General features: G+C 44.4%; 1 protein-coding gene across 1 annotated transcript in view; it reads right to left on the bottom strand.

Annotated features, from left to right (window-relative positions):
• The window catches only part of LOC126175605 (facilitated trehalose transporter Tret1-like), a 194,284-nt gene that overhangs the window by 53,172 nt on the left and 123,672 nt on the right, over positions 1 to 17,440 (bottom strand). Inside the window, exon 3 of the mRNA XM_049922482.1 lies at positions 6,375 to 6,543. Coding sequence (XP_049778439.1) covers positions 6,375 to 6,543 — 169 coding nt within the window. The remainder of the gene's footprint in view (positions 1 to 6,374; positions 6,544 to 17,440) is intronic.

The following is a 17,440-nucleotide window of genomic DNA, read 5'->3' as shown; positions in this document are numbered from 1 at the left end:
AACGGTATTTTCTAATAGATGGTGTTAATCTGTCCATTTACTTATTAAGAACTGACAGTCACAATAGCAAGTACTGCCATGGGTTAAAAATAATAATAGTTATTAGTTAGAGTAAACACACAGCTGTGTAGTAACCTCAAACAATTACTTTTCGTGGTATTAAGGAGCGTAGATATTATTTAACGTTCGACCAGCGATTTGATCTGGCTAAGATACCGAAGAAATATTATGATGTTTTTGAAGACAAACCACATACAATATGAGGCTACGAGTGCCGCCTAGGTATCATCCTACACGAGGCTTAATGTCACTGTTCTTGCTCCATTTCTTTGGCGAAAAGAGCCACAGTTAACAAAAAGATATAATAACTGTTATCTATATTCTGACCTCAAGTTTCTTATCTAACTGTAAATCAGTTACATATTTCCACTTGGCTTATCGATTATAAGTTAACCACCAGCATCCCTAGCAATACCCTCGCAGTAATATGGCAAAATAGGAGGATGCCACTTCCTTGTATACATCTTTTCCACGACTACAACGTCCTGATGAAATTGTTCATCAAATTTTTCAGAAACTTCTCCATAATTTTCAGGGAAGAAGTAAAGGTTGGCACGAAGGAAAAATATTTTCAGAGACATGTTGCAGCCGAGCTTTTCATAACATGACAACAGTCCACTCATAGGCTACTTACAATTTTGTGCTCTCCTATTTCTTCAGAAATCGAAACAAACATTTTTAAAATGTTTCCAGGCAGGCTCTCCACGCTGTGGGCCAATGAAAAATTCTCTTTGGCTTTCGATTCACTCAATCGTGAGAGCTTTCCCTCGAAATGCTTGCATGTTCGCTTTCGCGATTCATTTTAGTTACAAAATTTTTCCTGATATATACACTTAGGTGACAAAGACATGGGATACCCCATGATATCTTGTCGGACCACCTTTTGACCAGCGTAGTACACCAGTTCGACGTGGTATGGATTCAACAAGTCGTTGGAAGCCCCCTGCAGAAATATTGAGCCACGCTGCCTCCGAAGCCGTCCACAATATCGAAAGTGTTGCCGGTGCAGGAATTTGTGCACGAACTGACCTCCCGTTTATGCCTCATTAATATTGTATGGAATTCATGTCGGGCGATCTGGGTTGCCCAATCATTCACTCGAATTGTCCAGAATGTTCTTCAAACCAGTTGTGAACAACTGTCACCCGGTGACATGGCGCATTGTCATCCATAAAAATTCCATTGTTGTTTGGAATGGTCTCCAAATGGTCTCCAAGTAGCCAACATAGCCATTTCCAGTCAATGTGCTGGTCAGCTGGACCAGAGGACTCAGTCCATTCCTCTTAAGCAAGGCCCACACCATTACGGAGCAACCACCAGCTTACACAGTTCCTTGTTGGGAACCTAGGTCCATGGCTTCGTGGAGGTCTGTGCCCACTCGCAGCCTACATCAGCTCTTACCAACTGAAATAGGGACTCATCTAACCAGGTCACTCTTTTCCAGTCATCTAGGGCCCACCCGATATGGCAACGAGCCTAGGAGAGGCGCAGCAGCCGATGTCGTGCTATGAGCAAAGACACGTGCATTGTTCATTTACTACCATAGCCCATTAGCGCCAAATTTCGCCAGACTGCCCTAACGGATACGTTCATAGTACGTCCCACATTGATTTCTGCGGTTATTTCACGCAGTGTTGCTTATCCGTTAGCGCTGACAATCCTATTCAAACAGCACTGCTGTCGGTCGTTAAGTGAAGGCCATCGGCCACTGCATTGTCATGTTGAGAGGTAATGCCTGAAATGTGATATCCTCGAAACACCATTGACACTGTGGATCTCGGGTTATTGAATTGCCTGACGATTTCCGAAATGTTGTGCCCCATGTGTCTTGCTCCAGCTACCATTCCGCACTCAAAGTCTGTTAATTCACCTTGTGCGGCCATATTCAGATTGGCAACCTTTTCAAGTGAATCACCTGAGTACAAATGACAGCTCCGCCAATGCAATGCCCTTTTTTTACTTTGTGTACGGATGCAACCACCATCTGTACATGTAGATATCCGTACCCCATGAGTTTTGTCACCTCGTGCATAAAAATCACTTCATAATAACAAGTTAGAATCATTTCTGCCCACATACTAACTGAAGTAAGATGATGAGCGGGTGTGAGCTGAGCATTGAACAATATTTTTTTTAGATTGTTTCATAATTGACATATGTAGCAATGATACATATGTTAGCAATAAGTTTGCCGGCCGACGTGGCCGAGCGGTTCTAGGTGCTTCAGCCCGGAACCACGCTGCTGCTACGGTCGCAGGTTCGAATCCTGCCTCGGGCATGGATGTGTGTGATGTCCTTAGGTTAGTTAGGATTAAGTAGTTCTTAGCGGACTGACGACCTCAGATGTTAAGTCTCATAGTGCTTAGAACCATTTGAACCATTTTTTAGCAATAAGTTTGTACTGTTTTTCTTTATGAATGAAAAAATTTGCAAAACAAAAGCCACATCTGTTGTGGCAATACCCCTCAGACCAAATTTCACCACCTGTGGCAAGGCAGGCAAGCTAGTTGCCTGTACAGTCCTAATACTTGGGCTGGAATAGTGATGTAACAGCATGGTTCAAGATTCCAGTCCGCCACAGTGGCAAGCTAAATTTCCTGAAAATGCGCTACCTGGGTCCCCTAAATGAATGAAGGTGGAGGACGTGTCACAACAAAGTTGAGCAGAGCCACTGTAAACAGTCGTCATTCAGACCCTAGCGGTATGCTGACTCCGAGTACCACCGACTTCGAGACGTACCCCACGCCAGCTGACCACTCCTTGTGCGCACCAATCAGCTTTGTCTGTGTCTAGCCACTTCTAGCGGCTGGTCGACTAACCGCTGCTAGACCTCACGATTTGGGATTTTGAGCTAGAGCCATCAAGAGGGTGCCACGCCCCAGGAGGCTTCGTGTGGTCTCTGGAGGTCTCCAACTGGTGTCGGGGTCTTTGGGGTCTGTGTGCCAGCACACTACGTGCGTGACCGACTGCTGGAGCAAGCCAGCTGGCCAGCACATGCATGCCCTCTGCCTGCTGACGCCTGACGTCACGTCCACTTCTTTAGGCCAACACCAGCCACTGCAACTCTGCTGAACCAGCGCTCACACCAGTGTCCGTGCACCACATCGTGCTGTGCTGAGGCGGTCATGCTGCTCGGAGGTCAACGCACGCTATCGAGTCGCCGCCATCGATTACTGTACGAGCACCTTACCGAATAAAGAATGTATTTGTTAAGGGGCTCCGGAAAGGCTCAAAATCATGAAAAGTTCAATTTTTACTTTTTTGCGTTTTCTGAATCTGCAGACTATTACCTTTTAATAGATATATAATTTATTCAATTCCGAAGACTACAACTATTTTTAATTTTTTTTTTTTAAATGTGTTCTACATGGGGGTGACCCACTGTGGCGCTGTTAAACTGCTGTCAAATGGTGTTATTATTAACGTCCGTGTTCATCAGGTACATTTCAGTGATGTGAGATAAAGTATGTGTTGTGGCTAGCCTGTGATGGTTCAATATATTGCTGGTGTGATTGTCGATTGTTTCATGTTTATTTACTCTGTCGTTATCTCGAAAATATTCGTAATTAATTCTGTTTCTTGAGTCTCTGTTTTGTTGAAGTATAATAATGAGTAAAAGTAATTAGAAATCCTCTGAAGGCTTTTAAGAAAAGGAGAAATCTTGAAAAGCCAAAGGTATGTGTTATTACTGTAAATAATAACATTCTAACATGGTACGAGCGATGCTTGCTTTAGACAAGGAACGCCTTCGGGCTGCAGACAGGGCTGTAAAGAGTCTAGAAATACAAGCAAGGGTAAACAGGAGGAGGAACAAGAGGAAGGTGGAGGAGGAGTTTGCAGAGGATGAAGATAATGCATCCTATGGACCTGGAATGCACTAAAAAGTTAATCCAATCTTTGTCGCTCGATTCACAAAACTTTTATTTTCTCATACTAATTACATGTTTTCTAAGGATCTTCCAAACATATTTGTTTCAAACTTTCAGTAAATGTTACACAGTACCTTCTGCATAATTTAACACGGCCTTTTTCCAAAAACTGTATATTTTTGAATATATAAATAAAAAATTGCAAAAAAATGTTGTGAATTTTCATTACAATTGAAAAAAAATCATCTTTAATAACTGAGCTAAAATTTTGTAAAATCCCTGTGTTAAGTTGTAGCCCATATTCCAATAAATAATCTGTAAAAAGTTCAACTTCCTACCTCAAATACTTTGTGAGGAAAGATGTAATTTATAAGCGTTATTTTAACATTGCAAGTATAGGGCGTTCCGGAGCCTCTTAACTGAGCCCTTCCACGACTGCTGTACTGCTGGTACTCTGCAACCCATCATCCCGTACACACCATCTCGGGTTAGTGACGATCATCCTGGAATTAATGGTGTCGGCAGTACCGACTCTGTTACAGAGCTAAGTTTCGATTTTCATTGTTATATGCGTTATCAGCAAACCAAAATTGATACGAATTCGCTAGTTTCATGAAATTTACATTTCCACTGTCGCATAACGTGATCAAATGAGACAAGAGATTACTAGTGTAAATCGAGCTTGACAGTGCGACTTTTCTGGTCAGTATACGATTTCCCGCACAGACAAACGGTCTAGTATATTTCAAGTGCCCGTAGGTGGCATTGTTTTTGGCGGGACGCAGTGGGCGCCGGTGGACGGAAGGTAGGAAATACCAAATCAAATACAGGGTGTTTCAAAAATGACTGGTATATTTGAAACGGCAATAAACACTAAACGAGCAGCGATAGAAATACACCGTTTGTTGCAATATGCTTGGGACAACAGTACATTTTCAGGCAGACAAAGTTTCGAAATTACAGTAGTTACAATTGTCAACAACAGATGGCGCTGCGGTCTGGGAAACTCTATAGTACGATATTTTCCACATATCCACCATGCGTAGCAATAATATGGCGTAGTCTCTGAATGAAATTACCCGAAACCTTTGACAACGTGTCTGGCGGAATGGCTTCACATGCACATGAGATGTACTGCTTTTGCTGTTCAATTGTTTCTGGATTCTGGCGGTACACCTGGTCTTTCGAGTGTCCCCACAGAAAGAAGTCACAGGGGTTCATGTCTGGCGAATAGGGAGGCCAATCCACGCCGCCTCCTGTATGTTTCAGATAGCCCAAAGCAATCACACGATCATCGAAATATTCATTCAGGAAATTAAAGACGTCGGCCGTGCGATGTGGCCGGGCACCATCTTGCATAAACCACGAGGTATTCGCAGTGTCGTCTAAGGCAGTTTGTACTGCCACAAATTCACGAAGAATGTCCAGATAGCGTGATGCAGTAATCGTTTCGGATCTGAAAAATGGGCCAATGATTTCTTTGGAAGAAATGGCGGCCCAGACCAGTACTTTTTGAGGATGCAGGGACGATGGGACTGCAACATGGGGCTTTTCGGTTCCCCATATGCGCCAGTTCTGTTTATTGACGAAGCCGTCGAGGTAAAAATAAGCTTCGTCAGTAAACCAAATGCTGCCCACATGCATATCGCCGTCATCAATCCTGTGCACTATAATGTTAGCGAATGTCTCTCGTGCAGCAACGGTAGCGGCGCTGAGGGGTTGCCGCGTTTGAATTTTGTACGGATAGAGGTGTAAACTCTGGCGCACGAGACGATACGTGAACGTTGGCGTCATTTGGACCGCAGCTGCAACACGGCGAACGGAAACCCGAGGCCGCTGTCGGATCACCTGCTGCACTAGCTGCGCGTTGGCCTCTGTGGTTGCCGTACGCTGTCGCCCTACCTTTCCAGCACGTTCGTCCGTCACGTTCCCAGTCCGTTGAAATTTTTCAAACAGATCCTTTATTGTATCGCTTTTCGGTCCTTTGGTTACATTAAACCTCCATTGAAAAGTTCGTCTTGTTGCAACAACACTGTGTTCTAGGCGGTGGAATTCCAACACCATAAAAATCCTCTGTTCTAAGGAATAAACCATGTTGTCTACAGCACACTTGCACGTTGTGAACAGCAGACGCTTACAGCAGAAAGACGACGTACAGAATGGCGCACCCACAGACTGCGTTGTCTTCTATATCTTTCACATCACTTGCAGCGCCGTCTGTTGTTGAAAATTGTAACTACTGTAATTTCGAAAGTTTGTCCGCCTGAAAATGTACTGTTGTCCCAAGCATATTGCAACAAACGGTGTATTACTATCGCTGCTCGTTTAGTTTTTATTGCCGTTTCAAATATACCGGTCATTTTTGAAACACCCTGTATGTATTGCGTTGTTAACGCTCCGAGCAGTGGCCGTGGCCGGTAGCGCGGCGCGGCGGTCGCCCCTTACCTGCGCTATCTCGCTGACGTAGACGGGCAGCGCGGTGAAGACGGCGCCCATGGCGGCGCCCGCGATGGCCCTGCCGGCGCACAGGCCGGCCACCGAGGCGTGCTGCGCCGCCCACGCCGTCGCCAGCCACGCCGGCAGGAACGGCAGCCCCGCCACCAGCAGGGCGCGCCTGTGCCGACACAACACGACAGGGCGGCGTCAGCGGGCGGGCGGGCTCTCAGTATAGTCTAGCCAGGTCTTTTCTTTAAGGGGCTCCGGAAAGGCTCAAAATCATGAAAAGTTCAATGTTTACTTTTTTGCGTTTTCTGAATCTGCAGACTATTACCTTTTAATAGATATATAATTTGTTCAATTCCGAAGACTACAACTATTTTTAAATTTTTTTTGAAATGTGTTCTACACGGGCGTGACCCACTGTGGCGCTGTTAAACTGCTGTCAAATGGTGTTATTATTAACGTCCGTGTTCATCAGGTACATTTTAGTGATGTGAGATGAAGTATGTGTTGTGGCTAACCTGTGATGGTTCAATATATATCGCTGGTGTGATTGTCGATTGTTTCATGTTTATTTACTCTGTCGTTATCTCGAAAATATCCGTAATTAATTCTGTTTCTTGAGTCTCTGTTTTGTTGAAGTATGATAATGAGTAAAAGTAAAGTTATTAGAAATTAGAAATCCAAAGTGTCGACGAATTGAAGAAGGCTGTTTGGGCTCTTTTTTTCCTTACTTCTTCAACCGATGAAAATCCCCAACATAGCTTGTGTCCCAAAGAAGAAGACAGTTGGTGTAAATATAACAAAGGATTGCTAACTGGTGAAGTGTACACTCATAAGCGTAGTCTGCCTCATGCAATAATGGAGGTGATAAAACCTATTTTCAGACACTTAGCAGCTACTGAACTGTTGAAAAAGTGTATTCACGGAAAAACTCAAAACCCCAATGAAAGTGTAAATAGTGTTATATGGTCGAGAATCCCCAAGACTGCATTTGTTGGAATAGAAACACTTCACTTTGGTGTGTATGATGCTGTTGCGACTTTCAATGATGGCAACATTGTAAGGTGCAAGGTATTTAGAAATATGGGAATGAAGATAGGTTCTAACATGGTACGAGCGATGCTTGCTTTAGACGAGGAACGCCTTCGGGCTGCAGACAGGGCTGTAAAGAGTCTAGAAATACAAGCAAGAGTAAACAGGAGGAGGAACAAGAGGAAGCTGGAGGAGGAGTTTGCAGAGGATGAAGATAATCCATCCTATGGACCTGGAATGCACTAAAAAGTTAATCCAATCTTTGTCGCTCGATTCACAAAACTTTTATTTTCTCATACTAATTACATGTTTTCTAAGGATCTTCCAAACATATTTGTTTCAAACTTTCAATGAATGTTACACAGTACCTTCTGCATAATTTGAGACACAGCCTTTTTCCAAAAAACTGTATATTTTTGAATATATAAATAAAAAATTGCAAAAAAATGTTGTGAATTTTCATTACAATTGAAAAAAAATCATCTTTAATAACTGAACTAAAATTTTGTAAAATCCCTGTGTTAAGTTGTATCCCATATTCCAATAAATAATCTGTAAAAAGTTCAACTTCCTACCTCAAATACTTTGTGAGGAAAGATGTAATTTATAAGCGTTATTTTAACATTGCAATTATAGGGCGTTCCGGAGCCCCTTAAGGAACAGTCGCTATTACGCAGGTTTGTAATAGGGTCTGAGCTGAAACTTTTTATGGCCAATTACAAGACGCCACAAGTCATCCAGAATACGAGGGACGTTCATTAACTAATGCAATACTTTTTTTTCTGAAAGCAGGTTGATTTTATTCAGGATTCCAATTCACCTCATTATTCTGCATTCTTTTGCCTACAGAACCCTATTTATGAACATAATGTCTGATCATTGCAGTGGCCTTAACCACCTTGTACTGTATTGTATGTTAACTGGGAACCTAGAAACGACGGAGAGGCTCCGTCCCCGCAGTGGTCCACAACCCCACGACGACCACCGCAGTCCACTTCACCCCTCCGCCACCCCACACCGAACCCAGGGTTATTGTGCAGTTCAGCCCCCAGGGAAAGTCTCACACCAGACGAGTATAACCCCCATGTTTGCGTGGTAGAGTAATAGTGGTGTACGGATACGTGGAGAACTTGTTTGCGCAGCAATCGCCGACATAGTATAGCTGAGGCGGAATAAGGGGAACCAGCCCACACTCGCCGAGGCAGATGGAAAACCGCCTAAAAATCATCCACAGACTGGCCGGTTTACCGGACCTCGACAGAAATCCTCCGGGCGGATTCGTGCCGGGGACCAGGCGCTCCTTCCCGCCCGGGAAGCCGTGCGTTAGACCGCACGGCCAACCGGGCGGGCTTACCCACATTACTGGGACGGCCTGTTGTCCCGCACGGTATCATTCGACTCGTCGACGCCGGAGCCAACGTCTTTCTGCATCAGTAACCTACTTATCATCCACGTACTGATTTCTGCGGAGTGCACCCTTCATTGGGCCAAACAGGAAGGTGCGAGGTCCGGGCTGCAGGGTGTTGGGGAAGAACAGTCCAATTAAGTTTTGTGAGCTCCTCTCGGATTCGCAGACTTGTGTGAGTTCTTGCGTTGTCGTGGAGAAGGAGAAATTCATTCGAGAACCGCCAGTGAGGGTGTCCGCACGTTCCAGTACTGCAGAAGTCACAGCTGTGTGCCGCCAGCCGGCACGCGGGACATCGGACAGCTTTGCACTCCTTGTTGTGATGGTGACAGACGCCTCACCCAACGACTCACCGTGCTTTTGTTCACTGCTAGGTCTCCGTAGACGTTATGGAAGCGTCTATAAATATCACACTCTGGTTTTTCGCCGGAACAAACTCACTGGCAGCTCCTTGTTTCGAACGCACATCCTGTACAGACGTCATATTGAAGGTTACACAAAGCGCCGCCACCTGTCGGAACCTCATGGAACTATAGGGGATGAAGCAGAAATTTTCCATGATATCCCACAACAAATTCCACACTTTTTCAACCGAAATTGGCCGAGAAGAAAATGTGTTGCATTACTTATTGAATACCCCTCGTATTAAAAATGCTCCATACCTTCAGGTTTTGGACCCACCACTAAAAACTGCCCTATGGGCGCCCTTGCAGGCAGCCGCAGTTACTGTGCAGCAACAATTGTAGCGCTCAGTCGTGAAACATTACAACACCCGTACAAAGCAAATCTCGCATTCACTCTCTGATCAAAAGTGTCCGAGTACGGCTGTGTAATGCATAATTGAGCACTATATGTCACGAGAGATAGACCTGCCAGTATAAAAAGAGGGACGGAGTGTTGTGTTCTCAATAGAGAAGCGGAGACAGCAGCATGAGTCGGACAGGACAGCTCAGTTACATAGAACTTGGACTGGTCATAAGATGTCACTCGAGTAACAGATCCGTCAGGGACATTGCGACCCTTCTAAAGCTGCCGAAGTAGATTTCTGGTGATGTGATTGTGAAGTGGTAACGTGAAGGTGCGGCCGCAACTAAAGAAAGACCAGGCACACCTCATGTATTGACGGACAGGAACACTCGAGCGTTGCTGATGGTGATCACTAAAAACTGCATGAAACCAGCGGAAGGATTCGCTCGTGAGTTTCAGAGTGCTACCAGCAGTTCAGATAGTACAATAACAGTGTGCAACATTTAAAAAGAATGAGATACAATGGCCGAGCAACTCCTAATAAACCACACATTTCTATAGTCAGTGCCCATGCCGCTGGTTAGTGGATGGCTGGAAACAAGCTATTTGGAGTCATGAATCACGCTATAACCTCTGGCAAAAAGATCAAAGCTTCTGGGTTTGGCGAATTCATGGAGAACCCTACCCGCCAACAGTGACTTACAGAGGAGGTAGTGTTACTGTATCCGGAAGGATATGAGCTTATTTTACGCCACAGTGTACTATGTACAGTAGAGGAACATTTTAGAAACGGTGGCTGTTCGTATCAGTACGTCAGTGCACGCTGTCACATCTTGTGGACAACAACATTCCTAAAATGGGATTGCCTACCCAGAATTCCAAAATAAACCCAATGGAATATCTTTAGGATGAGTTAGAACGTCCACTTCTCTCCAGCAAAACCTCCTCTAGTTTTAGCCCTTGAGGAACAATGGGCTGCAATTTCTCCACAGGTGTATTCAGATACCTCACTGAAAGCGTCCCAAACGAGTTCAATCCATCATAAAGTCGATGGGTGGAACCAACCCATATTAATGTCCATTAACAGGTGTGTTCAGATAGTGTAGGTTATGACTAATCCAAGACAAGTGACATAATAGATAAATGTAAATACTGAAAGATCGTAGATATACGATAAAATTATTGAAACTGAGTACTGTTGTGATGATTTTTGTTTTTCCCCTATTAGCCGCCAGTTACTAAGTGGCTGTTTTTGTTAGCCTCACCCTTGAAAGGATAGTTATTTAGTGACTCTTCTGCAGGACCTACTGAGGCAGTGGCGCAAAAACTGACCGAGCTAAAAAAGAAACGAGAAAGAAAGACTCTCAGAGAATTAACTTGATGTTTGCTAGAATCCTTTCTCTGGACCAGATCGCGACAGTGAGAGCACGCTGTTGTCACAGTATCGCCGCGCGGTTAAAGACGCCATGTCACGAATGGCACGGCCCCTCCCGCCGAAGGTTCAAGTCCTCCACGGGCACGGGTGTGTGTGTTGTCTTTAGCGAAAGTTAGTTTCAGTAGTGTGTAAGTCAAGGGACCGATGCCCTCAACAGTTTGATCCCTTAGGAATTCGCACACATTTTTGTCGCAGTATCGCTTCTACAATGTCATTTCGTGCAAGTAGCCGTTAACAAGGTTTACGTGGCAACAGTCCGCTTGGTCCACACTACTGCGACCTACACAGCATGTTCTTGTTCAACGACTGGGTTCTTGCTGCTTGTTAGTTACAGTGTTCTAGCAGCTGCTGAAGCAAATGGTATCTGAACAAAGTGTAAAGCCGGAAATGCATATCCTCCTATTTCCATCTATTGTACTATAAATTTGTTTTCCTTATTTTTGTTACCCGAATATATGATACTTCTGTGTCTTTACATATTGTAATTGTTTTACTATTTGTATATATATATTTATGCATTTATGTCGATGTATAATTGGTTTGTTTCGTAAATATTATTTGTATTTTTACGCTGGGTCTTGCCTAGGGAAGACTGCTATCGAACGATTACGTCGATAGGTCGTGTGAAGAATCAAAGTGTTTAGGATCCTTGGTAGTGTTAACACTGCCGCGTGGAGCGCGGGCTGAGCAAAGAGAGTCTGGCTGGGGTGGTGCAGTGGAGCAGGTGTGTTGTGTGAAGCTCCCGCGAGTTGCCGCGCTTTCGGGGTTTGGCAGCATGTAATTGCGCTCGACTTGCGATGATAGTTTCTGACACAGTGTCGCGGACGGGAAGCATTAGCTGGCGCACATCAAGAGCCCGTTTCGTCTGGTGACCGTGTCGAGAAGAAGGCGCGCCAACATCCAGCTTCTGCAACAGCGACGGCCGACAATGAGTGACTGTCGCCACCTCCTCGATCGACGGCTTCAAACCTTCAATCAACCAACAAGGAAGACTGGAAGCACGTAAAGTTTTAGAACTGTATGGCAGACCTCAGCTTTTAAAATTGTTCCATTTGCCTCGCAAAATTACAGCAACTTAGCATGAACCTTTGTTGCTCATTGTCCCAGTTGCATTACCAAGCAGGGTCCCTTCCTTTTCCGGAATGAACCCGAGTGTCGTTGAAATTCAAACGCCAGCATTAAAGTAATATTATAGCACTTCACTGCTTTAATTTCAGTTAAAGTATTCATAGCTGGCTACAATACTTAGATTACACAAGCACAAATTAAGAGTGCGAGTTTTGTTACCATATTTTAGCTTACCTGTGACTGCAGCTCAGCTTGGTATGTACTAAATTTTACTATTGTTAATTGATCAGAATCATTTAATTCAAGTTCAAAGTTAAATCTCTTATTTCTAAATTGCATAGATTCAAGTAGCTTTTGAAATGATTGTTGAGGTAGTCCAAGACTAACCGTATTTTACTGAATTTCGATGTGCTTCAGAAAGAAAGCTCACTATTAACTTCAGTCACTAAATTAACTTTCGATTTTCCGGTTTTATTAATTCTTTTGCTAAATTAAGTCAGACTGTAGCGAAATTTGTTACTTCTGACAAACTTTCAGTTTTCACACTACACGTGTCAACCTTCAGTTGCCACGCTTCTAGTGCTAATTATATGTGTAATAACCTTTCTCTTTCAGTTACTATAGTAATTGTCCTTAGGACTGGCGACCGTGATTTCCCCCAAATCTCAAATACCTAATTACCGCTAGTTAATTGTTAACGTAACGGCCGCACATTTACTTTCTTTATTAACTTTACCCCTTTTCAAAATTAATTTCCACCAGTTTCATTTGCATTTTTCCTTTCATTTAGATGTAACCCTTTCCTCCCTCTTTACCGACAGATTAACTTCGGTGACGATTGCTTTTCCCAAATTTCCATTAGGTACACGCGGTTTAATTTTTCACTGTCATTAAGGTCGATAAGTGAGGGGGAGGTTACAAAAGGCTTCCGATTTCTGCCGACTCAGAACTAGAGCGAGCACGACGGTGCTGCAAACACGCAAGAAAAAGGAATGTGAAGGGGATACGTAATTTAGTTACACCTTCAGCCAGTTACTGCTTCCAAGTATCGATTGGTATATTCTGCTATGTAAATAAAGAACTCAAGAAAATGCTTTCTGTCGCTGATTGCTATGTTACGGGAGTTGTTAGTCGCTGCATCTACTCTGTTGATCTAAGCTGAACGCTGGGGTAAATAAACGTGTACTCTGTCGTTGGCCATCGGCTACGTTTCTCGGGTATCTGGTGTCATAAGGCCACTGGAAGTGGGCCTTACTTAAGTATTAGGTATTTTGTTGTTACTGTAGTGTACAGCTTTTTATCTTGAAAAATGTGCACCTAATTCTGTTTTTTTTCGCGTGGTATTCGAGAGTGTAATAATAGAGAATTAGTGTGAAGGTGGTACGATCAATTCTCTGCCAGGGAATTAAGTGTTATTTGCAGATCAGCCGTGTAGATATAGACGCTTGTTATAGCAGATATTGGTACAGTGGAGCTAGTTAACGAAATAACTGTGGTCAATATCCAGATGCAAGACGTGATCAAGACCATAGACAAGGCTTCTAATTTGGATATTTTGAAGTTTCGTTAAAACATGTTTATTCAAACAACGATGTAGCTATGAGAATGTCTCTGACAATGCCAATGACTGCAGCATCTTGTGAATTTTGTTTCAGCTGATTCAAGATTAAAAAAAAAAAAAAAACTAGTTAAGGTCGAGTAGGCGCTTCAGTCTGGAACCGCGTGACCGCTACGGTAGCAGGTTCGAATCCTGCCTCGGGAATGAATGTGTGTGATGTCCTTAGGTTAGTTAGGTTTAACTAGTTCTAAGGCCTAGGGGACTGATGACCACAGATGTTAAGTCCCATAGTGCTCAGAGCCATTTGAGCCAAGGTCGAGTAAAGGTGAAAGCAGATAGTCAAATTCAGATGTCTTGTCGATAGAATACTACACAGCTACTAAACTTGACTTCAGTGACATAATCAATGAGTTTGCTTCGTCCAAAGGAAGGAAATTGAAAGTAAAGTTGAAGTAATAACAATTCCTCGTTAATAATTGACGTATTAATAATAATTCATAAAGAGCGAATGCAAGCAGTTCTTTGTTATACACTGTACTAAAACCAGTACATAGAGGCTGCCATATATAGATTTTGTTGTACTTTCAATTTTTCAGAAAGTTCATACTTCATCTACTACAATGGCACATTTAATTTGTTGTGTACAACAGTTTTCACCAATTATTTAACTAACATTTCACACCAATATTTCGTTTTTATTAAACCTACTGACAAAATAAATTATAAAATTTGCTACATCTGTCTATAAAAACCGCGGAAAGGAATTAGTTTTACTGAGGGAGGAGAAGGCCAGGGAGGCGGGGTCATCTCCGTAATCAGAACAGTCCTGTCCTTCCGTCCTAGCGATAGTTTTTAATTGTCGTTCGGCTCCATGATGCTCAAGCGTTTTATCAGCTGCCAACTTTAGAAAATTAGAAATATACCAAGAAAAAAACGGCTAGCAGTGAACCTCTTAAATTAAGACAAGCAAATTCAGTATTAGTGGTTAATATTCCACGGCCAACGTGAATTTAAATAATATTTTTTTTTAAGAATGAGGCCTCATTATTTTAAAACCGAAGGCAACAATATAAACCGACCTTCGGTCGTCTCTGGGGTGATTCTCTTGTAGTTGCTCTGAAGACGATCGCTGCAAATACGGTCGCAACATTTATTGTTATGGTTGTCTACTTTTTCAAAATATTGCGGCCTAAAACCCTAAAGGATTTTATTATAAATGAGTTAGTATTTAACATATCGCGGTTCGGATTCACAGTCACGTTGAATTATTTTAAAGGATATAATATTCATCTACATCTACATTTATACTCCGCAAGCCACCCAACGGTGTGTGGCGGAGGGCACTTTACGTGCCACTCTCATTACCTCCCTTTCCTGTTCCAGTCGCGTATGGTTCGCGGGAAGAACGACCGTCTGAAAGCCTCCGTGCGCGCTCTAATCTCTCTAATTTTACATTCGTGATCTGCTCGGGAGGTATAAGTAGGGGGAAGCAATATATTCGATACCTCATCCAGAAACGCACCCTCTCGAAACCTGGCGAGCAAGCTGCACTGCGATGCAGAGCGCTTCTCTTGCAGAGTCTGCCACTTGAGTTTGTTAAACATCTCCGTAACGCTATCACGGTTACCAAATAACCCTGTGACGAAACGCGCCGCTCTTCTTTGGATATTCTCTATCTCCTCCGTCAACCCGATCTGGTACGGATCCCACATTGATGAGCAATACTCAAGCATAGGTCGAACGAGTGTTTTGTAAGCCATCTCCTTTGTTGATGGACTACATTTTCTAAGGACTCTCCCAATGAATCTCAACCTGGTACCCGCCTTACCAACAATTAATTTTATATGATCATTCCACTTCAAATCGTTCCGCACGCATACTCTCAGATATTTTACAGAAGTAACTGCTACCAGTGTTTGTTCCGCTATCATATAATCATACAATAAAGGATCCTTCTTTCTATGTATTCGCAATACATTACATTTGTCTATGTTAAGGGTCAGTTGCCACTCCCTGCACCAAGTGCCTATCCGCTGCAGATCTTCCTGCATTTCGCTACAATTCGCCACTGACTGTAGAAATTATTCGATTTCACAATTGCAATTTCGGTCTTAAGGCCATTATAAAGTGGTCGATGTACGAAGCTTTGGGCTCGTTTAGTCTTGCTGTATTCTCCTAGTTAAAATGTTCAGTTCGGACAATAACATGTACACGTGTCGGATGTTCTGAAGCAAAACTACCACTTGATCATGGCCTGAAAGCCGAAATTGCAATTGTGAAAAAAAGAATTTCTACAGTCAACGGTGAATATGATGTCCTCAAAAATCATTACTATTAGTATTTTCATTTAAAATCATAGCCCTGCATATCTCAGAGCATTAGGCCTGGGTGTGAGATTAATTACGCATTAATTATCCCATGTGCAACCCGACTTGCAAACTTAACAATTGTTCTTCAAGAAGTTGAGTGAAAAGTTGTATCACTTCTGGAGAAAGCGAAGTTTATCCCTCTTAGTGCCGGGTTTCTCTCTTGGCGTTGGGGAGGACTGACCCTCAGTACTGTAGCCTTCTCCAGCAGACATCACGGCGCCTACAGTATCAGCAACCAAACTGACAGCCTGCAGTCGCGGGTTACCGCCTACCGCCTCGCAGGCACACCGAAGCACTACACAACCGACAGGCAATATTGATGAACGGCCACAGCAACAACACCACCACAGCAAAGACACCAGTGGCCACCAGGGGCCACTACCGGCCCACATAAACATAAGAAGAGGTCGCTACAGATCCTGGAACTATTTTCACACGTCAAACCTCGTGATGGAAAATAGTTCCGAGGTACTCATCCGCCGAAGCGCTATAAAGGCCGGCGCTCGGCCGAACATCGGCGGCCGATGACACCGCCTTCCTTGCCCTTGCCCCCACCCTACAGCGCTTCCAACGCCTTCTCCAATCCCATCTTGACCGGTTCACCGCTTGGTGCAACCAGTGGTTGCTCAAGGTCAATCCCTCCAAAACCCAGGCGATCATTGTAGGCAAAACCATCCCTTCCTTCCGCCTCCTTGATTTCTATCTCACCATCTATGGCCGTCCTATCGCCCTCAATCCCACTCTTAAGTACCTTGGCGTCACCCTCGACCGTCGCCTCTCCTGGACTCCCCATCTCCGGACAATCCGAGCCAAGGCACACTCCCGACTCAGTCTCCTCAAGCTCCTCTCCGCCCGTATGTGGGGTCTGGACCCCTCCACCATCCTCCACACCTATAAATCCCTCATCCGCCCTATCCTTTGTTATGCCCATCCGGCTTGGATCTCCGCCCCCCCTACCTTTTACAAATCCCTCCAAATCCTTGAACGCTATGCTCTCCACCTCGCCTATCGCATCTGTCTCCCCTCCCCCATGCGGATCCTCTACGATCTCATCCCCTTCCCCCACATTCTCCTCTTCCTTGAAAGGATACGGATCCTGTACACCTCCCGCAAACTCGATCCTCCTCACCCGCTCGTCTCCCCGCTCCTCTCCCACCCCCGCCCGCTGCCGCGCCTGTATTCCCACGTCCCACCCAGTCTCCATCTCTCCACCCTCCTTACCCTCTCCCGAGGTGGCTTCCGCCAGCTCCCCCTCCCTGATGATGTCCTCCTCCCTTCCATTTACCCCTCCTATCAACTTTGATCCTCCCCCCCACTCCCTGTTTCCTTTCCTTTAGGCACCCTCCCTTCCTTCTCTTTCCTTTTTCCGCGTCCCCCGTCCTCCACCAGTCTTCCCCCGGGCTTCCCCTCCCCCTTCCTCTCTCCCCCACTCTCCCCTGCCCATGGCATCTCTGC

The sequence above is a fragment of the Schistocerca cancellata genome, chromosome 3 (assembly GCF_023864275.1).
Source record: "Schistocerca cancellata isolate TAMUIC-IGC-003103 chromosome 3, iqSchCanc2.1, whole genome shotgun sequence".
Lineage (NCBI taxonomy): Eukaryota > Metazoa > Arthropoda > Insecta > Orthoptera > Acrididae > Schistocerca > Schistocerca cancellata.
The sequence above is the reverse complement of the archived record's forward strand: the minus strand, read 5'-3'. Positions and strand labels throughout refer to the sequence as shown.